The sequence below is a fragment of the Typopeltis vanoorti genome, chromosome 3 (assembly GCF_054136105.1).
Source record: "Typopeltis vanoorti isolate ZY-2024b chromosome 3, IOZ_Tvanoo_1.0, whole genome shotgun sequence".
Classification (NCBI taxonomy): Eukaryota; Metazoa; Arthropoda; class Arachnida; order Uropygi; family Thelyphonidae; genus Typopeltis; species Typopeltis vanoorti.
The window spans coordinates 161,752,063-161,779,160 of record NC_143551.1 but is presented as its reverse complement, the minus strand read 5'-3'; the positions used below and the strand labels follow the sequence as shown (position 1 = coordinate 161,779,160).

At 39.1% G+C, this 27,098-nt stretch overlaps 1 protein-coding gene across 10 annotated transcripts in view; it reads right to left on the bottom strand.

Annotated features, from left to right (window-relative positions):
- Positions 1-27,098, bottom strand: part of LOC150108711 (uncharacterized) — a 374,396-nt gene that overhangs the window by 237,417 nt on the left and 109,881 nt on the right. For all 10 annotated transcript variants that reach the window (XR_016548148.1, XR_016548147.1, XM_090390939.1 and 7 more), the window contains one exon: positions 22,839-23,006. Coding sequence is in view for 8 of the 10 variants with exons in the window: in XM_090390939.1 (XP_090247065.1) it covers positions 22,839-23,006 (168 nt within the window). In the remaining 2 variants the exon portion in view is untranslated. The remainder of the gene's footprint in view (positions 1-22,838; positions 23,007-27,098) is intronic.

The following is a 27,098-nucleotide window of genomic DNA, read 5'->3' as shown; positions in this document are numbered from 1 at the left end:
GAATTTTCATAGGTTAATCTCTCTAAATTGTTCCAGATGTATGTTGGAAGAGAAGGTATTGCTGAATGAAGTATGTAAGACTAGCTATCAATTTCAAAAAGTATAGTCAACCTTCATGTTGAATTTCTTCAAAATACTAGATAGTTTTGGGGTAAGAGAGCTGATAAATGGTAACTGTATATGAGTGATAGGGTTGGAATCATCTTCTTGTCGAGGATGTTGGTGTGGTCTCAAACATTTAGTGATGTTACGAGATGAATATCCATTATTTAAGAAGGTGTTTTTCAGGAAGTTAAGTTCTGTTTGAAGGTCTTCTTCTGTGGAATTTCAAGGATTTTGAAGAAATTCAACATAAAGACCGACTATACTACTCACCAACCATACCTAGAACAGAAACCAACCATACTAAATCCAAAACACAACCAATTGCATTTTCCTGGTGTTTATAAAGTTTTGTGCGACTGTGTTCGACCTTATTTTGGCCAGACAGATAAATCTGTTTCACTTCATCTTGAGGAACATAGACGTGACATCTCCTACAGTAGAACACGAGCGAGCGCCCTTTCCAGTCATGTCCTCTTCTCGGCAAACTCTAACCTTGAAGAACGGCCACACCAAGTTGATTGGGAACGCACTACTAATTTATATATATGCAAGGATGAATTTGAAAGAAGAATTATTGAATCAAAAGAAATAGTTCTGGACCCTTCACATTTGAACAACAATCTAAGCTACAATTTACCTGATTCCCATAGCACAGTAATCCAGTACTGGCGCTCTAAAATTAGCTGTCGCACACATTCAACTCATGCCAACGGTAGCACGAGGTCACCTATTCAAATATGACTGCTACTATTCTACTTCTTTTTATTAAGCTGGAAAGTCCATGTTTTTACCTTGTTATTTTTATAAGTCCTATGTACCAATGAAACTAGTCGTGATTTATTAAAGGTTTTTGTTATACTTTCTCGGGTTCTAGTCAGTTAAATTAATTTTATAAATAAATATATATATATATATATATATATATAACTGGATCACAACCCAATGGGTGATTTCCATAATGAAAACATAAAAACATGCTGAATTTCCCTGAAGACATCAAAAAGTCTCTTGTCAAGAAACCCCCTAGCAACAAGAATTTATGGAGTCCTAAAAGTACACAAACAGGACTTGCCACTGAGACCAACCATTGATGCAATGTATTCTCCAGCTTTATTGCTATCCAAATATCTAGCAGTTTTGCTAAGCCTTCACATTGCCAAAACAATCACATTTGTAAAGAATACGACATGCTTCACAGGATGCACCAAAGACATCCCAATAGAGCCTACTGATCTCCTTGCAAGCCTTGATATCATTAATCTGTTCACCAGCCATACCTAGAACAGAAACCTAGAAGTGGGGAATATTTCCTACCATACTGAAATATAGTGTGGTCGGAAAGGTAGTTAGTGTGTAACCCAGATGACAACAATAAGTTGATATTTTGACAAAAAATCATGGATGATATACTACAATGAGGAGAAAGTCACAGTTTGTTGAGGTATGGAATGAATGGGATGCATTCAAGAACAGATGGAAATGTATAAGGGTTGCAACCCTAGGGATGGAAATGTATAAGGGTCCGATAGGGTTGCCAGCCTGGATGGCTGAGTGGTTAGTGTATCCGCTCTTCAGCCAAAAGGCTGTGGTTCAAACCCAGGCATGGGCATTGATGTTTGTGATTGTCTGTGAAAATACTAGTGACGGTGGTGGTGGTAGGCAGTAGATGGTGTGGGTGTCGATGATGCGCTATGCTGTAGCTGGTGGATTGAATGGTGGAGACAAAGAATTGTAAAGTCGGTGCCCTCCCACGATGAGCCTTTGGACTCCTTGGAGGTGTCATGTAATAATAGTAATAATAATAATAATCTTCTTCTTCTTCTTCTTCTGCAGCTTCTCCCACTTAAGTGAGGTCACTGTTTATTATGAGTCTCCTCCACACCTTCCTGTCTTGGGCTGTCACCACATCCAAGTTCTTCATCTTCAAGTCCTCTTCTACCAGCTCCCTCCATCTCTTCTTTGGCCGCCCACGCTTCCGCCTTCCTTGCACATCCATCTGCATGACCCTTCTTCCCACATATTCGTCCTCCCTCCTCATCACATGACCAAACCATCTCAACCTTGCCTCCTGTATTTTTGCTCCTAAGTTCGTAACTTTTACTGTTCCCCTGACATAGTCATTTCTCAGATGATCCTTTCTGGTCACACCGCACATCCACCTAAGCATTCTCATCTCTGCTACTTCCATCCTGCTAATGTTATTTTTCCTCAGGGCCACAGTTTCTATAGCATATGTCATAGCTGGCCTCACTACAGTCCTATAAATTTTGCCTTTCAGATTGATCGGCACCCTCTTATCACATAACACTCCAGCCATCTCCCTCCAGTTCCTCCAACCTGCTTGTATCCTGCATCCCACTTCCTTCTCACCTCCTCCATCTTCTTCCACTGTCGAACCTAAGTATCTAAAGTCTCTCACCTTCCTGATGACATTTCCTTCCAGCTCCAGGTCTGTCTCCTGGCCACCGCCCACTGCACAACACATATACTCTGTCTTACTTCTGCTCAGTCTCATACCTCTCTCTTCCAGTACTTTTCTCCATCTTTCCAGTTTAGTTTCCGCTTCTTCTCTTGAATCTACACACAGCAAGATGTCATCTGCATACAACATTGTCCAAGGTGCATCTTCTCTCACCTCCTCTGTTACCACCCCCATCACAATATTAAACAGAAACGGACTTAATGCTGACCCTTGATGCAAGCCAACTGTTACATGAAAACTTTCTGTCTGTCCCAAACAGGTCCGAACACTTGTCTTCACATTTCTGTACATTTCCTGCACCAACCTGACATATTTCTCTGGCACCTTCTTCTCCCTCAGACACCTCCAGACTTCTTGCCTTGGCACTCTATCGTATGCTTTCTCCAGATCAATAAATACCAGATGTAGCTCCCTTTGTTTCTCTCGATATTTTTCCATCATCTGTCGTAACCCAAAGATAGCATCTGTTGTTGATCTTCCAGGCATGAAGCCAAATTGTTCCTTTGCAATCTCCACCTCCTCCCTCAATCTACCATCAAGAACCCTTTCTAGGATCTTCATTGTGTGGGACATCAACTTTATTCCTCTGTAATTTTTACAGTCTTGTGCATCCCCTTTACCCTTGTAGATGGGAACAAGAGTACTCTCCCTCCATTCCTCGGGTATATTTTCCTGTTGGCAAACTTTCATGAACAGGTCCCACAGCAGGTCAATTCCCTCTTCCCCCAGTGCCTTCCATGCCTCCACTGGAATTCTGTCGGGGCCTACCGCTTTTCCATTCCTCATCCTCTTCATGGCCTCCGTCACTTCCATTCTACTGATGTTCTGCACCATCCCCTCAGAAGGCTGCCCATCTCCTCTGTGAGTCCTTGCATTTTCCTCATTCAGAAGTCCCTCAAAGTATATTTTCCATCTGTTTCTTATGTCCACATTCCTCCATAATACTCTTCCTTCAGCATCTTTGATCTGCCTCACATGTAAGATGTCCTTAGCTGCTTTATTTCTACATTTCGCTAGTTGGTAAATTTTTCTCTGTCCTTCCTTTGCTTCTAATTGATCATACAGATCTTGATATGCCATGGCCTTCGCCTGTGCCACAACTCTCTTGGCTTCTTGCTTTCTCTCTTTGTACACCTCTCTGTCCTCTTCCACTCTTGACTCATCCCACTTCTGCTTTGCCTTCCTCTTAGCTGTCACTGCCACTTGTACATTATTATTCCACCACCAACCCTCCTCCTGCTCTCTAATCTTTCCAGATGTCTCACCAAGCACCTCGATTGCACAGCTCAGGATTACTTTTGAATTATGTTTCCACCAATCTTGTACACTTTCCAGTCCATCCGAAATCCTCTCTAACACTCTCTCCCTAAAATGATTCCTCACACTCTCTTCTTTTAAGCGAAACCACTTAATTGTCTTCATCCCATGGCAACCAGAAGTTCTTATCTTCGATCTTAATTTAAAGTCTGCGCACAGCAGTCGGTGTTGTTGTGCTACCTGATCTGTTGGAATTACCTTACAATTTGTCACAACCTTAAGATGTTTTCTTCTAGTCAAAATGTAGTCAATTTGTGAGCTGTTGTTACCACTTCTAAATGTTATCAAATGTTCTTCCCTCTTGAAGAAAAACGAGTTCATAATTGCCAGATCAAACGCTACTGCAAAGTCCACAACCCTCTCACCCACTCCGTTCATCACCCACTCCGTGGCCACCATGCACCCTTTCACAGTCTCTATTCTGTCTTCCTATGTGCCCGTTCAAGTCTCCTCCGACAATCACCATCTCATTTTCTTCCAATTCCCTCATTTCTTCATCTAACACGTTCCAGAACTCATCTTTTTCCTCTGCTGTACAACCAACTTGCGGGGCATATACACATAATACGACCACCCGCTCTTCTCCAAGACCCAATTTCATTCGCATGATCCTGTCGTTCCTTCTACCCACGTCCAGTACTTCACCCTTCATTCTGCCACACACCACAATTCCTACACCATTTCTTCCCTCGTTATTCGCTCTAGAGTAGAACAATTTATATCCATCTCCCAGTTCCTTTGCCTTTCCTCCTTTCCACCTTGTCTCCTGCACACATAAAATGTCCAAGTTCCTCTTCCTCATCATGTCTGCCACCTCTCTTCCCCTTCCAGTCATGCTTCCAACATTCAGTGTTCCCACTCGCAACATCCTCTCCACCTGCTGGGCTCGCTTCTTTAACCGCACCCGCCCTTGATGCGGTAGCCCTCGTCCACTTCTCACAGCTGGGGTGATGTGGCTGCACGTCGCTTAAGGGGTACGCCCTAGCCCTTATATCATTTTCTCTTCGACTCATAATAATAGTAATAATAATAATAATAATAATAAAAGACACTATACGTGTGGATAGGCTTATGTGTTCATCAGACATGTTGTAATAGGTTTCACGGTATGATAAGAACACAGATGGTTAAGAAAATAACTATGCTCCACTGACATTGCTCTCACTGCTGAACTTTCTCACCTACATCAAACCTTCTTAATAAATGGTTATAATCCTCACAAAACAGATAACATACTAAATGCTACCCATAAATCCCCTCTATCTACCACAGAAGACTACAACAAAACCATCACCATCCCATACATTAAAGGCACATCTGAAAAGATATCTAGGTTGCTTAACAAACACCAACTACACACAGTATTTAAACCTTATATAAAATTAGCAACTCTTATCCGCTCACCTATGGACAAATGCACTCCTTTATCACATCCAGGTGTCTATGAAGTGCCCTATTCTTGCCATCAAGCCTACTACGGACAGACAGGAAGAAATGTGGACATCCGCCTCAGTGAACACAAAATATATATATCCGACACTTTCGCTATGGTAAGTCGGGTCAGGCAGACCATGCTTTGGATACCCTTGCACACAGGACCACTTGGAAAGAAACAAAAGTAATGCACAGAAGCTTCTACAAGTCAGAGAGGTTGTTCCTGGAATCAACAGAAGCCTTAAAACATACTCCAAACCTTAACAAGTATGGCTGTATAAATCTACCAAAGATTTGGGAGACAGTCATCCTAAGACCAAATTAATATTTTTTAATTCACTAGTTTTACTAGATAAGTTTTACTAGGAATAATTAAGTATATATGCATAATTATTTAAGTAAGGGCGGCTGTAAACATTGCACGCTACCGATATTATTAGTGTGGGGGTTTTTTCTTGCCTAAATTACGAAATCGTTATTATTAGACCTAGTAACCTGCAAAAAAAAAAAAAAAAAAAATGCGGTGGCATTGTCATTCCATGATTTTAATTTAGATTTCAGTCGTTTCGTTAAGTGTGAGGTCTGTTATATGTATTCCTTCGATTACATAAATGATTTGTGGATGTTTAGTGCAGATGGAAGAAGAGTGTGTGCGAAGTGTGACCTGAACGAGAAACTGATGAATGCGAATATGAAATTGATGACAGAAAGTGCTAGTACCGATTGTGTCGCGAGTGCACATTTGAAAGAGAAGGATGGTGAGGAAGACAGGCGAAAAAAATTTTAAAAAATCAGGAAAAAAGAAAAAGAGCGATTTGACAACCGTAACGGATGTTAAAAGGGTCGAAAGTGAGGTGGAAAGAAACGAAATTGAGAGAACGAATGAAAGTAGAAATGGCATGATGCAGAAATCGCAAGTAAAAAAAATCGAAAGAATAAATGATAGCGAAAAACGAATGAATGATGGCGAAAGATGGACGCATGTTGGAACGAAAGTACTGAACCATAGAAAGATGAATGACAGTAAAAGTGAGAAGAATGATAGCACAAGTTGGACGCATGTTAGTCTGAAAGTACGGAAACAAAGAAAGATAAATGAGAGTGAAAGTGAGAAGAATGATAGTGAAAGTTGGATGTATGTTGGACCGAAAGTACGGAAACAAAGAAAGATGAATGAGAGGGAAAGTGAGAAGAGGGGGTCGAGAGTTAGAAAGTTAGAAAGATTTAATGATAGAGAGAATGTGTCGCGAGGTTCAGAAGGTGAATTGGATTGGATGAAGCAAGAAATGAAATGGATGCGGAATGAAATTAAGAGAATTCAGGTCAAAACTATTAAAATATATCATGATGGCATGAAAGAGTAAACGAAAGATGAGCGAGTGGCGTTGTATGGCGACTCCATTATTAAAGGTGTGCTAGAGGATAAAATGCACAAGGTATGTTTTCCAGGCGGTAAAATGAGTAGAGTGATTGAGGCAATGAATATGAGGCGGGAGCGAGCAAAAGAGTTAATTGTATTAATTGGTACAAATGATTTGAGAGAAAACAAAGAGCATGTCAAAATGAATGTCAGGAGACTACTTCGAAAGATAAAAGAGCGTGACAGGAAGGGTAGTCAGTGTGTTGCCTAGGTATGATTGTGGTGAAATGAGGCGGACTGCAAGGATTATGAATGATATTCTGGCTGAAATGTGTGAGTAGGTGGGAGTATAGTTTGTTAATGTGTGGAATGAGTTTGAGGGACGAAGTGAGCTGTATGGGAGCGATGGACTGCATTTGAGTGGTTATGGTGTGAGTCGCTTGGAGAGACTGCTGCTGGAAAGTAGAGAAGTGAATAGAGAGAGAGAATGAATCAGATCGAGAGGGGAGTGATGTGGAAGAGCAGGAGAGTAAGACAGGAGAGATTGTAGAAGTGGAAATGAATGGGGAAGTGAGTGGTATGAGTATAGAAAATGAGAGAATGGATGTGCAAGAGGAGCAGGGAAACGGGGAGGCTCAGGGTGGACAGGGGTACACAGCGTGAGAAAGGTGGATGCTCCAAGAGGAGGTGAGAGCATGTGTAGGCAGGAAAGTAATGGGATGACCAGGGATCAAGAGGAAACAGATGGAATTGCAAAGGGTTCTAAAATGAAGAAGCAGAAAGGGAAATGGCCCCAGTCCAGCATTGAGAGATCACATCGAGTGAGTGGTATCAGTGAAACTAGCTGTAGATCCAGAAATGAGCTGTTGTGTTTGTATACCAATGCTAGAAGTATAAGAAACAAGGCAGATGAAATGGCTGCACTAATTGCGTCTGTGCAGCCAGAGATTGTCGGAATAAGTGAGACATGGTTAGATGAGGACGACATCCTGACAGGAATAGAGATGGAAAGGTATGATGTGTTTCGTGAGGGTAGAAGGGGTAAAAAGGGAGGGGGAGTGCTATTGATGATGGAAAAAGAGTTATGTCCATACAAGATAGAGATGCAAGACAGAAATAAGGCCAGTGGTTTTGAAGCAGCATGGTGTGAGATAGAGGTGAATAGAATCAAATACTCGGTGGGATGTTGTTATAGACCTGGTAATGTGGATGGTGGTGATAGTGAAATGTATAGTCAAATAAGCCAAGCAAATAAGAAAAGGGTGATCATTATGGGTGATTTTAATTATGGCAATATAGACTGGAATGAAGAGATAGCAACTGGAAGTAAAGAAATTGAGTTTCTTGAGTTTTTGAGGGATAACTACCTCACACAGTAACAGAGGGCACACGACAATTAAGGGTCTTGGATTTGGTCATCTCATCGGAGGATGTAATTATCAATGAGGTGTCAAATCATCCACCAATTCGTGAAAGTGACCATGAGGTGATTACCTGGGTGGTTGCCAGCAGTGCAAGGACCCCTGTGAAAAAAGGGTATATGTGGAACTACAAGGGGGGTGATTATGAAGAGCTCAGGAGACAGCTTGCAGGTGTAGCATGGAATGAGTAGTTAGCTGGAAAAGAGATCAATGCAGCTTGGGGGATTTTTAAAAACTATTTAGTAGATGCAATGTCTAAATGTATACTATGGGTGAGAAGGTTAAATAAGGTAGGTGTGAGATGGATGAATAAAGAGATTAAGCATTCAATACAGAGAAAAAGGGCATTGTGGAGGCAGCATAAGAGAAGTGGAAGTAACCAATTTCATGAGGTCTACAAAGACCAGGCAAGGAGGGTGACTTGGTTGGTGAGAGTAGCTAAAGAGAGGTATGCTTCATTAGCAGTTAGCTAATGAAGCCAAAAAGAATCCTAGGGAATTCTTTCGATATGTAGCCAGCAAAAGAAAGAATGATTATGGAAGGATGACATTGATTGGAGGAAATAGTATAAAGACAGCTGTTACAGAATGTGTGGTGGAGATACTTAATGAGCAGTTCATAAAGATCTTTCAATCTTGTGAATGTGAGAGATTATGGAGAGATTAAGAGCAGTTGATGATGGGGAGGAGAGACTGACTGTAAGTGAGCAAGAGGTGTTTGGGGAGTTGAGTAAACTAGATGTAAATAAGGCTGTGGGACTTGATAATATATCACCTCATATTCTAAAGGAATGTGCCAGAGAGTTGACACCTGCCTTGATATATTTTTTTAATATGAGTCTTGCACTTGGTCAAGTTCCTAAAGAGTGGAAGGAGGGCAAGATTGTGCCACTTCATAAAGGAGGTGATCGAACTCAAGCATCAAACTATAGGCCTATCTCTGTGTCAAGTGTTGTGGTAAAGTTGTTGGAAAAGCTTGTGAGAACTAGGATCCAGAGTTGGGTTGACAACAATGGTATAATCTTTGATGGACAGCATGGATTTGCTAAAGGGAGGTCATGTTTTAGTAATCTACTTACTTATTACAATAAAGTGACTGCTTCCTTGGACAGAGGAGAAGGATACACAGTAATATACTTGAATTTCGCAAAGGCTTTTGATAGAGTACCTCATGATAAGTTGACAGTCAAACTAGAGCAGATGGGGTTGGATATTAGATTAGTGCATTGGATTGGAGACTGGCTATCTGATAGGTATCAACAAGTTGTGTATGGGGGTGCAATATCCAGGAAAAGGAAAGTCACTAGTGGAGTGCCTCAGGGGTCTGTTTTAGGGCCATTACTATTTAACTTGTATATTAATGATATTGGCGAAGATTTGGATGGAGATATTCAGTTGTTTGCAGATGATGCAAAGTTGGGACGAACCATAAAGAGTAGTGAAGATGTTGTGGCCTTGCAAGAACACTTGAATAAATTGAGTGATTGGGCAAGCAAATGGGGATGTGAGTTCAATGTTGCAAAATGTAAGGTTTTAAAATTTGGGAAACAAAGATGGGATGCAGAATTTATGCTTGGTGAGAATATATTGTTGGAAGTAGAGGAAATAAGAGATCTGGGGGTGATAGTGGATAAGGATCTAAAATTTAGGGGACACATCGCTAAAATTGTGAAGCCAACACAAAGACTTCTGGGAATGATGCGAAGGACACTGACGTGTAGAAGTAGGGAGATTCTTGTTCCATTGTATAAGGCTTTGATTAGGCCACACATGGACTATTGTACCCAGATTTGGTCACCTGGTTTTCAGAAGGATGAAGAGATGTTGGAAAGTGTCCAAAGGCAACTGACTAAGGTAGTTTCTGACCTCTGGAATGTCGAGTATGAGGAAAGATTGAAAAGATGTAATTTGCAGAGTCTAGTGGAGAGAAGGAAGAGGGGAGATATGATAGAGACCTACAAGTTGGTAAGGGGTTGTTATAGGATCAATGGTGGAGAAGTTCTACAGAGAATAATGGGAGATCAGAGGAGAACCAGAGGTCATCCCTGGAAACTGTATAAAGAGGGTGTGACCAGGGGCGTGAGAGGCAGGTTTTTTTCATGCAGAGTTGTGAGTGATTGGAATGCCTTGCCTGAGAGTGTGGTGTCTGCAAGGAGTTTGAATGTGTTTAAGACACGGTATGATGAGATGTGTGTGAGATAAAAGAACCTCCTAGATGAGTCTTTGACTCCATGAGGTCTTGTTTAATAATAATAATAATTTATATTTTTTCAATTTGAATTTTTTTTTTTTTTTTTTTTACCTAGATGGCGCCATATTAGGACTTTAGTCTTGTGTTGCACGCTGCAATCACTTATACTAGCCCCCACTGTTATACAGGATTGTGGTTGTCTTGCATTTGTAACAAACTTTGTGTTGTGTGCTCTGAAGATGCTGGATATAATACTAGCAAAATATTAGCTTTAAGTTAATAAATAGTTATTTTCTTAACCATCTGTGTTCTTCTCATACCGTGAAACCTATTACAACAATAAAAAACACTGATTCCATTTAAATAGATGTGGTATGAATCACCTGGGGAGATTGTTGCTAGAAGGAAACTGTAATGAGTGGTGTGTACATGGAATCAGAGATGATTGAAAATGTGAAAGTACAGGAGAGAGAGAGAATGAAGCAGGTGAGACTGAAATGTTTGTGAATGGAGAAAAGAGTAGTGTGAGAAGAGAAATGCAAGAGAGAGAGAGATAAGGAAATGGGGAATGGGGGGATTCAGGCTCAGACAGGGAGACATGGTGTGATGAGAGCAGTTTCTGGAAGCAGTAATTAACGTATGGGGATAATCAACATAGGAAATGGGGTGACATTGGATACATGGAAAATAATCGAGTTGGTGGCATTGAGAAATGAAAGGCTGTGCATATTTATGAATGTCAGAAGCAAAAAACTTAAGGGAGATCAAACTGTTGCATTGATTGAATTTATTCATCTCCAAAAATATTTGGAATAAGTGAAACATAGTTAGATGGGGATGATATCTTGACTGGAATAGAAATAAAAGGTATGTTTTTGTGAGGATATAGTGAATGAGGGAAACAGCAACTGTGATTTTGAAGTAGCATGTAGAGATGTGAAGTATAGGTTCATATGATGAGATATTTAGATGGAAGTTGCTTTTAGAGGGATGATGACAATGAAATGTAGAGGCAAATTGGCTTGGTAAACAGGAGAAAGATGATCATTATAGGTGATGGTAATTTTGATGATACTGATTGGAATGGAGATATAGCATCGGAAAATAAATCTAATTTCTTGAGTTCCTGAGGGACGACTATATCAGGAAATATGTAACAGAAGAAATAGCATGACTGAAAGTCTTAAAAATCACATCATCAGAGGATAAGACTGTGAATAAAGTGTCCAATCTTCTTATAGTTGAAGAAAGTGAATGCGAGATATGTACTTACATATTGAAAGTAAGGCTGCTGATTATGAAAAATTAGGAGGCAAATAAGAGCTGTAGCAAAGAAAGAGGAGTTGGATGAAAAGGAGATAGATGCTGCTTGGACATTGATCAAAAGATTTTTAACAGCAACATTACTTGAGTACATTCCAAACATGAAAAGGTTAAGGTAAGGAGTAAAACAGATGAATGAAGACAATAAGCATGCAATCTGAAAAAAGGTTTTATGGAGGTAGTTCTGACTAATTTAATACAATCCTGTACTAAATTTCTTTTAACACAGCATTATATCCATGAGAATTTGGTCAGTACATTTTTTTCTGTAGTTTGTTATGGTAAATAAGATTGACAGTGGTGTTTTCTACAAGAGTTAACAATAAATAATGTCAACTATTTATCTGGTATACAATCAACTCTGAATATAACTAATTCATTGGAAAAACGGAACAGACTGTTACATTGAAAAATCAGATACAGCAAATTTCCTTTAGAAATGAATAGATATTATGAGTCTTTAGATGGAACATTTCCAAAGTTTATTACAATGATGAATTCATTATAATGGTACTATAATGAGAAATGAATGTATTTCATGGCATCAGTTAATTTTATGTTGACCTTATAAAACTATTCTCACACAGATTAGCCTTCACATGCTGCTGATATTTTCAAACATCACTGTGGCATATCATGTATCATAGGTAGTGTATTGTATGTGGTGTTGCATGGTTATTAGTGCTCTTGAAGAATAAGTAATTTTTTCATACAGTATGGTGCACAAAAAAAAAAAAGTATGAATTTCGACATAACATATATTGTAGTTATTAGGCACTGGTGTGTTTTTGCACCATGAAATATTTTAGTTGATAATATTCAGCTAACTCATAGTTTTTGTTTTAAATAGGTCTGTGATTGAGTGAGTTATCTAGTTTGTTAGTGCAACTTTCTTTCAATACAGGACAAAGTAAGAGAACAACAAATTGCCCTTGGAAATTATATAAGAGTGAGGTTAGCATGGATATGAGAACTATATTTTTTGCTTGGAGGGTGGTGAATGGGTTGAAAAGGTTGCCAGAGATATAGTGAGTGATCTGACAGTGATTGAGTTCAAGGATAGGCATGATAGGTATTGTGTGAATAATGGTAAGTAACAGGCCTCCCACAATGAGTCTGACTCCATGGAAATGCCAGAAAATAATAATAATAATAACCCTTGTATATTTTTGTTTAAATATTGTTGGTAAGGCACCAATGCATGGTAGAACAATAGTGCCAAAGACCACATTGCTGGATGATTTGAATTTGTGGGATTTTGTGCAGTGCAGTGCAGGTGTGTGTGAGAGAGAGAGAGAGAGAGAGATGTACTCATAGCAAAAATTAAAGGATATGTGGAAGGAAATGAAACTGGAGAGAGAGAGAGAGAGAGAGGGAGAGAGAGAGAGAGAGAGAGAGTATTAAATGTTACAAAAGCGAGTTCCTATTAGGTGACAAGAATGGTGCAAATGTTAGTAGAGTGGATAGGATTGACAGTAGGATAGAAAATGTCTGAATTAATGTTGAATGTGTGGCTGTGGAAATGGAGGTGAATGGACTGGATAAATAAAGAAATAATGCACTTGAATGTTATCCTTTACAGCAGTGCTTCCCAAACTTCTGGATGTCAGGGCCCCCTTTAGAAAAATTAAAATATTTCACAGCCCCCCCCCTCGAAAAAAAAATAATATAGACATAAATTATTATAATATTTATTGTATTTATATTCAATACAAAACATACACAGTGAATATTACAAAAATCAAATGCAAATATTACATTTTTAGCATCTTACATACACATTTGACATGGACATTATGTCATATTTTTATATAGATAGATATATTGTTATTGTACATTTGCAGTACAAGCACATGATACGTAAAACGATTAGTAATAAAGAAAGAATTAAAAACATGAAAGAAGTTCAATAACAATTTAATGTGATGGATGTGTTTCAATATTGTTACACCAATATCAGATGAAATATTTGAAACTGCAATTCTTAGATTTCTACTTTGAAATGAAATTTATATGAATAAGCATATATTTACTAATATTCATTAAGTGCTGAAACACACAGGAAGCAAAATTTGTGAACCAACACTAATGTGTGATTTTTTTCCATTAAAATATAAAAAAATAACAAAAAAGGAAATAATAAATAATAAAAATAAAATACGTTTCTTTTAAGATAAAAAAAAGAACTATTTAGTCTTGAAACATTTAAAATTTGTTTTCATTATTTCAGTCCCCCCCCTCAACAAAACCTATGGCCCCCAAGGGGGGGGGGGGAGTGGCCCACAGTTTGGGAATCGCTGCTTTACAGGACAAAGGGCAAAATTGAAAAATTGCAGAAGTGGCAGGAGATTAGCAGGGCTGAGAAGAGAAAGAAGCAGGTGGAGTCTGGAGTAATAATAAAGACTAAACAAAGAAATGAGAAAAACAAGTTAAGTAGAAAATTATGTATGGAGACTCAATAATCAGAGGAGTACTTAATGAAAATGTAACAAAACTGTGTTTCCCTCATGCAAAAATTCATGATATTATTATTATTACAGGCTATTCCAATGAGTTCATAGACTCATTGAGGGAGGCCCTAAACATCATGTCAAAAACTATCCAACATTTGCGCAGTATCTATCATACTTTGCTTTGAACTCATTCACAATCATGGCACCCACAAAAGGCTCTGGCAATCTTTTCCACTCATTCACTACTCTCCAAGCAATAAACCTAGTTCTAACACCCTTGCTATACATTCTCACTCAGTTTTGATGGATGGTCCCTAGTTCTCCCACCACCAGACCTGTTCTAAAAAATTTTCTCTGTATTAATCTTGTAAAAACACCTCAGTAATTTCTGTCTACATCATATCACCTCTTTTCTGCCTATTGACTAGTTTCTGTAACCCCACAAATCTTCAACCTGATCTCATAAGGTTCATTCCATAGCCTTGCTACCATATCTTGGTCACACGCCTCTGGATCCTCTCCTCCTCAATGGGGGTCTTATCAAAGCTCAATAAAGAGGTATAATAACTTGCTTCTCTGCTTGTCAAAGTATTCTTCAGTAACCAAGTAATCTGATGAGCTGATTTAGCCACTTTTCCTATGTGCCCCTTAAACTTTAACTCCCTATCCACTAATGCTTCCAAGTCTCTGGCTTCTTCAATTGTCTGGAGTATAGTTCCACCAATGTAGTATACAGCTGGTAATCTTTTCACTCCAAAATGCATAACCTTATGCTTTGCCACATTAAATTGACATCTATTCTCCTTTGCCCAGTCTGCCAATTTATCCAAATCATCCTGCAAAATTTTGACATCATCTGTATTAAATATTGCTCTACTCAACTTTGCATCATCAGCAAATAATGGAACAGTTCCTCCCAGATCCTTTCCTATATCATTAATGCACAAATTAAACAGTAAACAGAACCCTGTGGCACGTCACTAGTCACAGGCCTTCTTTTAGACTCTACTCCTGAATAAACTACTCTCTGATATCTCTCCATCAACCACCCTCCTATCCATCTCACCAACCCTATATATATATATATATATATATATATATATATATATATATATCTTTATCCAACTCAGCTGTCACTGTATTATAAAACGTGAGCAAGTTACTGAGGCATGACTTACTCTTCACAAAACCATGCTCCCCCTCCACAATATCCCATTTCCATTTGTCCATTCCTGTATTTTGCTCTTGACTAACTTCTCCACTACTTTAACAACTCCTGTTATGCTGATCAGTTAGTAATTTGCTAGATCAGTATTGGAGCCTCCTTTATGGTTATAGTTTAATAGTTCCCAATGGAACTATTTTCCCCTATTTTCTACCCCCTCAGGAATAACCAAGAGCTGAGCATAAACAATATGGTCAAGGACACTGACAATTCTCTCGCCGCTTCACATAAAGCTCGAGCTGGTATACTATCCAATCCCACAGGTGTATTCACGTTAAGCTTCTGTAATACGTTATGCACCTCCAATTCATTTACTTCAGTTCCCATACAAACCTTTGGCTCTCTCATTCCTGCAATATCATGACCTGGATGATATACTCTCGCAAAGTATTCACTTAGTGATTCTACTATTTTGACCGTTTCAGTTACCTCCCTACCATCAGCATTCATTAAAATCATTTTACCATATACATTCTTTCTTTTACTTGCAGCATATTGAAAGAACTGTTTGGGATTATCTTTAGCCTGCATTGCTAACTACTTTCTTTCACACTCTGCTTCCTTTCTTACAACACTAGTTACTCTTCTAGCCTGTGCCTTGTAGTGTTCATGTGCCTGCTGGTCACCTCTCTCTCCTTAAATTCTTTCCACAATTGTTTCTTTTTTGCAGCTCCAGCTTAATGGTGATATTCATCCATTTAATTCCCAATTGATTTACTCTCCTGATTCTAGGTATGCAGTCTGCCATTACTTCCCTCAAACACTTCTTTACCACTTCCCATGCACTATCAACATCCACCCCTTGCAGTTTTACATGCCATGGCACTAATCCAAGCAATCTCCTAAGCTGGTCATACTTACCAGAAATTCCACATACACCCCCATCTTAACTGAAAATTGTCACCAACTGGTGGCAACATAGTCATATTCGTTATAGACAAATTCTATGCAATTACTGGAAGGAGCACTCTCAAATACCTAGTATATTCCATCACATGCTGTCTCGGGTAATTATCCCTTAGTAACTGCATAAATTCAATTTCCTTCCTCCCATGTGTCCTCTTCTCCTTCCAATCTATGTTCCCATAGTTGAAATCCCCAATAATAATTACCTGTCCTCCACTCAGTGGCATAGCTAGAGGAGATGCGGAGGGGGGGGGGGGTCTGCCCTGGGTGGCACTTTGAACCTTTTTGATCTTTTACAGTTAATTCTAAAATACAGTCTCGAGAACTCAGTTCCAAATATTGTAATACTACTACGAATTTTCCTCAGGATTGCTGTAAGTGTTGCTAGTTGTGAGAGGAGTTTTTCTAAATAAAATTGATTAAGAATTACCTACATTACTGAGAAATAGACTTCACCAATGTCATCGACGATTTTGCTAACAGAAAAGCAAGAAATATAACATTTTAGAATGTTGAAATTAAAGTTTTACTTCAAAAACAAACATAGCGTTTTAATTTATTTCCCTAAACGTCATTTTGTAGTATTTTTGGAGTGTATTGAGAGGGACATCAAACTCAGGGACTGCCCCGAGGCAAAAGCTCTAGCTACACCACTGCCTCCACTCATTGGGCCTATTTGCCAATATGTACTACCTTCATAATCTTTTCCATCCCCTGGTCTATAGCAGCTCCAACTGTATATTTTGTTCTGATAACTCACACCAGACAGCCTCAAAATGTGCACTTTTGACTGTCCTGCATTCGACCTTCTACTCTTTTTGGTTGCGGTTCATTGGCTATCATCAATAACACTTCTCCCCCATTCTTTTCTCTCTATCCTTCCTGAACACATTATACTCTTCACATTCTATCCCACTAACTATATCATCCTCCGTTAGCCTGTCTCACTAATGCCAATAAACTTTGACCAGGATGAACTAACAAATGCCAAAAATTCCTCTTGCTTGTTCCAAATGCTCCTAGTGTTAATGTACATAAAGTGCCCTTAGGCCCACTACTATCCTGATGCTTTATACTAACTATCTTATTCTGTTTTGTTACCAGAGGTACTATAGTCCGTGCGGTTAGCCTAGTGGCTTTGCGTTTTGCAAGCATATGCCTGGGGAAGGAGTGTCCTAGGTTCGATTCCTGTTGACGACATAAAGAGCTTAAGGATATTCCTCAGCCATAGCCAAGTTAGCCGGTCTTGGGCATGGACAGCAGGGTTTTTTCGACCAGTTTATCTGGGGTTTTTCATCCCACAAGCAGGCAAACTGGCCCTGTGACACACAGGCTACAGTCATAGGATACAGTATGGCAAGGAAGGCAACGTTGGTGGGGGGTAGCATATAGCTACCCCCACCACTGTATGGCTGAGGGAATAGAATAGAACTAGAGGTACTAATTTAGGCATATTATCCATATTCATACACTCAACTACCCCACAGATGTCTATATATCCATTCAACAGTTTTTCCCCTCCCACCACCACCAAAAAAAGCTCTAGTTTCCCTGATTCTGCACATCCACTTTCACTTCACTTTGTGAGCAACACTTTTTCCAGTCTCCAAACACCAAATCCATTCAGATACAAACCATCCTTATATGTCCTTTCACCTGTCAAACTCACTCCACAAATTCCACACCACTCCTGCATAACCTATGCATTGAGTCATTTGTTATTATTGCTACTTTCAGTAATTCTTTCATGTCCTCTATTATGCCATACTTTTCTCCTTTCAAATCATTCATTCCAGCCAATATGAACTTTACTCTACATTTTTGTGTTCTAATAGCCTCACTAACATCATTAATTTTTGTACTCAGAAAGCACGATTTTGTCAATCTCTCGTTGATTTGTTGCCCCCACATTGAACTTTTATGACTGAATCGCCATACAAGACTCGCTCCTTAATTTTTCTTGCTCTCTTTGTCAAGCAAGCCCTCATTTCTCTTATCTCACACTTCTTTCTTTCTTTTATCAGCTGATCAACTCACCAGACGCTTCTGCATTCACTCCAACTCCTGCTTTTCTCTGCGTAACCGAGCTATCTTCCTCATTACAGCCAATTCTTCATTCTTTACATGTCAGACTTTTCTTTCATTCAATACTTTTACTCTCTCTCAATCATGTCACATTTAATTTTTCTTATAATCCTTCTGCAATTACATCACACATATTCAAGCATATTCTAAGTTCCATCCACTACTTCAATCTCGCGACCTGAGATACAGTTTTGATCTTCACTCTCTAGCATTTTTGGCACACTTTCCCACCACAATTGAACACACCATCAAGATGCAAAAAAGATAAGATGAAATGACTAATTGTCTTGGTTGGCACAAATGATTTGAGAGGTGAGAAGTATTCTATGAGAAAGGATGTAAAGGAATTGCTAGAAGAAGCAAAACTGAAGAACAAAAAGGTGAAGATTGTGAGTCTCTTGCAATACTATGATACATGCAAACTGAGGAGGAGGAGGATATTGGTAACAAATGAATCAATACAGAGGTTGTACAGAAAAAGAAGGAATGATGTAGGATATATGAATCTGTGGTCTGTGTTTGACAGAAAGAAGAATATGTATAATGTTGATGGACTGCATCAAAATGTTGAAAGTTTTTTCCCATTTGGTTAGACTATAATAAATTTAATTTAATCCTTTATCCATGTGTAAGCAAACAAAGTTTGCATTGCACCTTTGTTTGCTTACACTTGGATAAAGGATTAAACTAAATTTATTATAGTCTAACCAAGTGGTAAAAAAATTTCAACATCTTTCTCCAAATCCAGAGTATAATAATAAGGTGAGACACCTTTTGGCAACTCGTATAGGTAAATATGACTTCTCCATTGCTTCCACCTCTGGGTCTGGCTCCCACTGATGAGATCTCAATAAAGGTCGAAACCAGTCTGGGTAGTGGCCCTTCCCTTAATGCATAACATTATACATGTCTGCAAGGAGATGTGCTTTGCATTATGGGAGATACTAAGATAAGGAGTGATGAGAGCTTGGTCCACCTTTACCATGAGTTGCCTCAGTCCTGAAGATGCTTCAGGTGCAAACTTTGTTTGCTTACACTTGGATAAAGGATTAAACTAAATTTATTATGCATCTAAATAGTTTTGGTGTTAAGTGTCAAGAAAGCTTTGTTCACCGAGCATGCTGAAGCGCAAATTCAGGAAATCTTACGCAATTAGGGTAGAAGCAGGTAAGTTTGTGTGAAGGCACCTATGAGGCAAGTGAGTGTGAGAAGGATCAAGTGCAGAATCTAGTCTCTCAAGCAAAAATATTGAATAGGGTAGTGAATTCGAGAAGTAAAGGTGGGTGGGGATCTAAAGGGATTCTGCAGTTTCTATATACTAGTGCAAGAAGTATCAGGAACAAGAGGAAGAAGTTTTTGGCAATGCTTAGTGCAACCTTACCAAAAGTTATAGGCATTAGCAAGACTTGGCTAACAGCAGATGATGTAGTTACAAGGATAGAATATGAAGGATTTAGTATTTTAAGAAAAGATAAAGTAGATAGGACATGAGGTGGGTACTGTTGATGATACCAGATGAATTGCAGCTAAAAAAAATAGGAGATAGGGAAGAGTGTGGCTTGCCCTAGCATTGCACTACCAGGTGTTGACGTATGCTTGGACTCGCTGAACTTTATATAGCTTTCTATATTCGGCATGAAACTCTTAGATTAGGATTCATATCTTTGAGTTTCTTATTCGGCTAAGAAATAATGTGGTATTCAATATCCATTCGATTTTGAATAGGAGTGTAGCTGTTCATTTGAAGCAGTCTAGTGTGAGATCAAGAACAATAATAAGACAAAATGTAGAGTTGATTGTTGCTATAGACCAGGGAGTTCACGGATGATCTGGAAGACATGCATCAGCAAATTACTGCAATGAGTACAGGTTGAGTCATTATTATGGGGGACTTCAACTATGGAGAGATAGACTGGAAGGAAGAAAGACCACATGGAAGGAAGGAAATGGAATTTATACACCTACTGAGAGATAATGCTAGCAAAGGTTGGTCAATTGGTAGAGCCTCTGCTACTAATGTCCCAGCAAAAAAAAGTTAAGCAAGTTTGATCCTGGTTAGTAGTTGGAAGGGTATCAATTGTTTGATGCTGTTGGCACACTCTCCCTCGATGAGTCTTTGGACTCCCTGGAGGTGTCACATAATAATAAGAATAATAATTACTTGAGGCAGCATGTGATGAGGGGGGGGAGACCAGGGGTGTGAGAGTATTGGACATGGTCCAATACTCTCACACCCTCTGTGTGAGAGAACTGGACCATGAGGAAACTTAAACACTGCAAAGGAAGGATGTTAGTGGTGCATGGGAGATAGTCTAGGGTCATATAGAGGATACATTATTAAATTGCATACCTAAGGTAAGGAAAGTTAATCAGGTAGAAGTTAGAGGGATGAGTAATATCATTAAGCATGAGCTGCAGAAGAAGAAAATGCTGTGGAGGGCATATAAGGAGAAAGGTGACTAGCAAACTCATGAACAGTATAAGGTTCAGGCAAGAAAGGTGACCAGCATGGCAAAGAATTCAAAATCAGATTATGAGAAGAATCTAGCCAAGCAGGGCCAAAGGAAATCTCAAAGAATTCTTTTGTTACATGGCAAGTAAGAGGAAAAACGATTATGGAAGATTAACCTTAATGAGTGATGATGGTCATGAGATTATAGAAGCAGATAAAATAGTTGAGTTACTGAGTGACCACTCTGCAAGGGTAGGGTATATCCTCCAAGTGAGGTTGCTGCTATAACATATGTTACAGACACTGATGTGAGAACAGAGGTGGATGAATTGGAGATTCTTAGGATACTGCAGAATCTCAATGTAGATACAGCTGTGGGATTATATGGAATATCAGCTTGGGTTTTGTGAGAATGTGCAAGGGAACTGCAATGTCTCTGACTACGTTCTTTAATTTAAGTCTCAGCTCTGGTAGAGTTCCAAGAGAGTGGAAAGAGGACAAAATAATTCTCTTGTACTAAGGGAGGTTCTAAGGCTGCAGCAGCAAATTATAGACCAATCAGTAACTCAGGAGTGATGATAATAGTACTGGAAAAATTGGTCAAAAAGAGAATTCAAGAATGGGTGGATAAAAATATGATACTGCATAAGGGGAAAACATGGCTCTGTGAAGGGTAGGTCGTGCCTTAGTAATTTACTAACTAACTTTTTATAATAGAGTGTAACAGCTGAGTTGGATAAAGAAAATGACTACACAGTGATTCTGCTGGGTTTTGCAAAGACATTTGACAGAATACCACATGGAACTCTGTTATGCAAATTAGAAGAAATGGGGATGGATATGACACTGGTTATGTGGATAAGAGGATGGCTGCTGGCCAGATATTAAAAAGTGGTATATGGAAGGGCAGAATCAAGGTGACAACAGGTGACTAGTGGTTTGCCACAGGGTTCAGTGCTGGGAATACTACTGTTTAATTTGTACATAAATGATATAGAAAATAACCTGAAAGGAAATTTTCAGTTGTTTGCTATTGATGCAAAATAAGGCAGAATAATTTTGTTAATCAAGGCAATGTGGAGAGCTTGCAGGATGTTTTAAATAGTCTGTCAGCATGGGCGAAAGATAATGGGTGTAAGTTTAATGTAGAGAAATGTAAAGTTATGCATTTTGGGATAAACAGATTACAAACTGTATACCGCATTGATGGAACTGTACTCCAGGAAATCCAGGAAACAGATGAAGCTAGAGATTTAGGGATGTTGGTAGACAGAGAGGTAAAGGTTACAGGACATATTGCTAAGGTTGCTAATGTAGTCCATAAGATTACTTGGCTATTGAAGAACAGAACAGCAAGTAGAGATAAGTTGTTATTCCTCTGTATAAGGCCTTGATTATAAATTACCAATACATCCACACCTGGATTACTGTGCTCAGGTCTGGTCTTGAGGGTTTCGTAGGAATGAGAAAGCGGCAAAGAAGGTTCAGAGGTGACCAAGATGGTGAGCAGTTTGTGGAATGTTCCCTATGAGGAGAGATTGAGGGTGTGTGAATTGCAGAAGTTGGCTAATAGGAGAAAAAGAGGGAACATGACAGAAACATTTACGTCACTTAAAGGGTTTTATTGAACTGATGCAGGAGAAATGTTTCAACACTTGTCTCGAGTGGTCAGAATAAGACATCATCCCTGGAAGTTGAAAAAAGATGTGGTTAGTAGGGGGCGTGATGACTAGATTTTTTGCTTGGAGAGTTGTGAATGAATGGGTTGCCTGAGTAGTCAGTTGTGAGTGCTTTCTGTTAATGGGTTCAAAGAGAGGTATGAGACATTGTGTGAAGAGTTTGGGTCTCCCATGATGAGTCTTCGAACTCCATGGAGGTGCCTATACAATAATAATAATAATAATAATAATAATAATAATAATAATAATAATAATATCATAACTCTTTTCATGATATATATCAAAATAATAAATATGATATGAAATTACCAATATTAAGAATTGTATAAAAGTTTAGTATATAGTTTTGTAATCAGGTTTTCATATAATGAAAACCTTGGACAGAAATAATTTTATATCTCATTACCTTTTGATTTGTTTTCTTTTATAAGAAACTCAGATGCACACGGATCTTCTTCATCCTTTTTAATCTTGAATTGTTCACCTTCCTCTGAAATGTGTGAATCAGCAAAAGTGTCCATTTCCTTATTACTCCTTTTTCCAATTCCTTTTTTTATCTCACTATCTTCAGAGGCTAAAAAAAATATATACAACAGTACCTAATATAACACTGAATTATAATCACTTTCATCCAAAGTGGAACACACCCATTCTACTAAATTACCAAGGTATTTATTGCAAAATGATGTTTAGACAGTTAAGTTTGGCAAGTGCAAGAAGAATGATTGTTATGGGAGATTTTAACTATAGTAGTATAAATTGGAGAGAGGAAGATGCATTTGCAATAGAGGAATGGAATTTCTAGAATTCTTGAGGGACAAATGTTTTAGGCAACATGTAACAGAGGGAACAAGAGGTTCAAGAGTTTTGGATTTGGTTACAGCATCAGAAGAGTTGATAATAACTGAGATGACATCTCTCCCACCAATTGGAGAAAGAGACGATATGGTTTTGACTTAAAAAATGAATAGACATGCAGGAGTATCAGAGAGACAGGAACTTATGTGGAATTATAAAGCAGGTGATTATAATAGTCTTAGATGTCAACTTCGGGAAGTTTCATGGAGGGAGGAATTGGATGGCCGAGATATCATTAGTGCATGGGAAATTGTGAAAGAATATTTGTTAGCAGCAATGGTAAGTTGTATACCACGAGTCAAGGAGAGAACATAAATTGGAGTAAAGTGGATGACAAACAATATTAAACAGGAATTGCATGCGAAAAAGAGGTTATGGAAGAGATATAAGGAGACAGGTGAAGAGAAGATGCATGAAGAATATAAGACACAGGCCAGAAGAGTGACTAGTGTGGTAAGGAAAGCGAAACTGGAATATGAGAGGAGATTGGCCCCAGGATCCAAAGAAAATCCTAGGGAATTTTTTAGCTTGGCCAGTAGGAGGAGAAATGACTGTGGAAGAATGATATTGTGGGATAAAAATGGGAATAGAGTGACTGATGCAGAGGACATAGTGGAATTGTTCAATGAACAATTTATTGGAGTATTTCATCCTAGAGGAGTCAGTTTTAATGCTAGAGGGATAGGGCTGGCTCGAGGTTTAGAAGTACAGGAGGAGAGTGTGTTTCAGATACCGAGTACTCTGGATGTCAGTAAAGCAGTGAGACTGGATGGTATTTCACCCCGAGTTTTGAGAGAATGTGCTAGGGAACTGACAGTGCCTTTAACCTGGCTTTTCAATGAAAGTCTGGCTTTGGTAAAGGTGCCCAGGGAATGGAAGGAAGGTAAGATAGTGCCATTACATAAGGGTGGTAACAGACTGGAAGTGACTAATTATAGGCCAGTCCGTGTGTCATCAGTAGTTGTTAAGATCTTGGAGAAAGTAGTGAGGGACCGTATACAGCATCGGGCAGATGAGGGTAATGTTATTTGTGAGAGTCAACATGGATTTGTGAAAGGGCGCTCTTGTTTTAGCAATATGCTAGCCTTTTATAATAAAGTTACAAGAACATTAGATGAGGGAAAGGCATATACTGCAATTTTCTTAGACAGCGAAGGCATTTGACAGGGTGCCACATGATAATCTGATATTTAAGTTGCAGCACATGGGTCTGGATGTCAGATTGGTCAACTGGATTCAGCATTGGCTGTCTGATAGGTATCAGAGACTTGTGTATGGTGGAGCAGTTTCAAGGAGGCAGAGGGTTACAAGTGGGGTCCCACAGGGCTCAGTACTAGGACCTATATTGTTTAACCTTTATATCAATGACATTGCCAGTGGATTGCAAGGGGGATATTCAGTTGTTTGTGGATGATGTGAAGCTGGGAAGGATTATTAGTAATAGTGCAGATGTGGTAGCCCTGCAAGAGGATTTGAATAAGCTAGATATATGGGAAAATGAATGGGGGGAGGGGTGTCAGTTTAATGGATCAAAATGTAAGGTCTTGAAGTTTGGGAAACATTGCTGGGATGCTGCATTCTCTATGGGAGGAGTTATACTGGAGGAAGTAGGGGAGATAAGAAATCTAGGATTGATGATTGATAGAAACCTGAAATTTAGGAGACATATTGCAAAGGTGGTAAAGGTAACACAGCGGATTGCTGCAATTATGAGAAGGACACTGACCTGCAGAGATAAAAGGGTTATCATTCCATTGTATAAATCTCTGATCAGACCACACTTAGACTATTGTTCTCATATTTGGTCCCCAGTATTTGAAGGGGATAAATTAACTGTGGAAAGGATACAAAGACGGATGACAAAGATAGTTTCAGGTCTGTACAAGAATAGTTATGAGGATTGGCTGAGGGAATGTGGACTGCAGAGTTTGGTGGATAGAAGAAGGAGAGGTGATATGATTGAAACTTTTAAACTTTTGAGAGGTGGTTACAGGGTTGACACTGGGGAGTTCTTTCACTTGGTTGAACAGCAGGAAGGAGTGATTACAAGAGGCCATCCCTGGAAGTTACGAAAGGAAACTGTGAGCAAGAGGGTGAGGAGTGGTTTCTTTGCGCGGAGGGTGGTTGAACCGTGGAATGCACTGCCTGATGGAGTGGTGAGAGCGAGAACGGTCAATGAGTTTAAGGAGTGGTATGATAGACTTTGTGTTTCTTAAGGGTTACCTCCCCTCGATGAATCTTGACAGACTTTATGTTCTTAGGAAGGACTTCCCACGATGAGTCTTTTGACTCCGTGGGGGCCTGAATAATAATAATAATAATAATAACATAGGATAGTGTAGTTAGGTATGTGGTACATAACAATGTGTTAAAGTTGCAGTTATGAGAAAAAGATTTTTGCCTTCAGTTGTTGCTACTGCAATCAGGATTAGAGAGAGACAGAGAAAATTGGGAGCAATTGGACAGACATTGTGATTGGTTACATGTTGCCACATTCCCTTTACAAGAGAGAGAGAGAGCAGGAGAACAACTGTCATTTATTCAAGAGGTGTGAGTTTCCTGCATTTAGCTCATGAAAGATATGTTAATGATTACTAGTTGCTCTGCAGCAGTTGCAGGCTTCAGTGTGAAGTCTGCAACTGGTGCAGGCTGTGGGCTGAGTGTGAAGCTGAAGTATTTGTCTCAAGTCATTTGCAATCACTACCTTGGAACACTTCCTAGGAAAAATGAAAGCTTGGATACTGGGCAGGAATTCTAAATGAAGTGGAGAATGAACTCCCTCAATCCAATATGGATAATTTCTGTAACATGATCACAGCAAGTATCTGGATATGGAGAGCAGAAACAGTTGTATGACCATGGAAGAATGGAGGAGTAGAAGTCATGAAAATATATTCCCATTCAGCACTGTCATAATGACAAAAGCCAGAAAGCTGAGAATGGCTGAGGGGAAAAGTTGTTCGATAGAGATGAAACTCTATGACATTATGGTATGAGTTACCAAGAGATGTAACTTCAACAGTGAATCTAGAAGAAGAAGAAGAACTGGATAAGAAAATATCTGAAGTGGTGAGTGAGTGAATGGAAAGAACTGTGATATTTTGGTTGGTAGATACAAAATTTGTTTTAAATAGTTGCTCATACCAAATACTTTAGCTTTTCGTCCAGCTTGGTCAGCATGACTGAAAAAATGAGAGATAGAGAGAGCAAGAGATGGAGCTTATTATTATTATTATCCTAATTCCCCCCCACAGAGTCAAAGACACATCATGGGAGGTCCCTTTGTCATACATTCAGCTCATCATATTGTGACTTAAATACATTCAAATTCTCTGCAGACACCACATTCTTGGGCAATGCATTCCAGTCATTCACGATACACTAGTCTAAAATCCAACCCCATTCACTCTAATTTGACTATCAACTTATCATGCAGTAATCTATCAAAAGTCTTTGCAAAATCTAAGTATATTACTGTCTACCCATCTACCTCATTCAATGCAGCTGTCACCTTATTGTAATAAGCATGCAGATTACTAAAACACGACCTTCCTTGAGCAAATATGTGCTATCCAACAAAAGATGATACTGCTGTTGTCAATCCTATTCCGGATCCTGGTTTTCGCTAGCCTCTACAACACTTTAGCCAAAACACCTGAATACAAATCAGCCTATAATTTGATGCTTTAGTTCTGTCACGTCTCTTATGAAGATGTAAAACCATGCCTTCCTTTCACTCCTTTGGAACTTTACCCAATGTAAGACTCATATTAAACAAATATCTCAAGGCAGTTGTCAACTCCCAAGC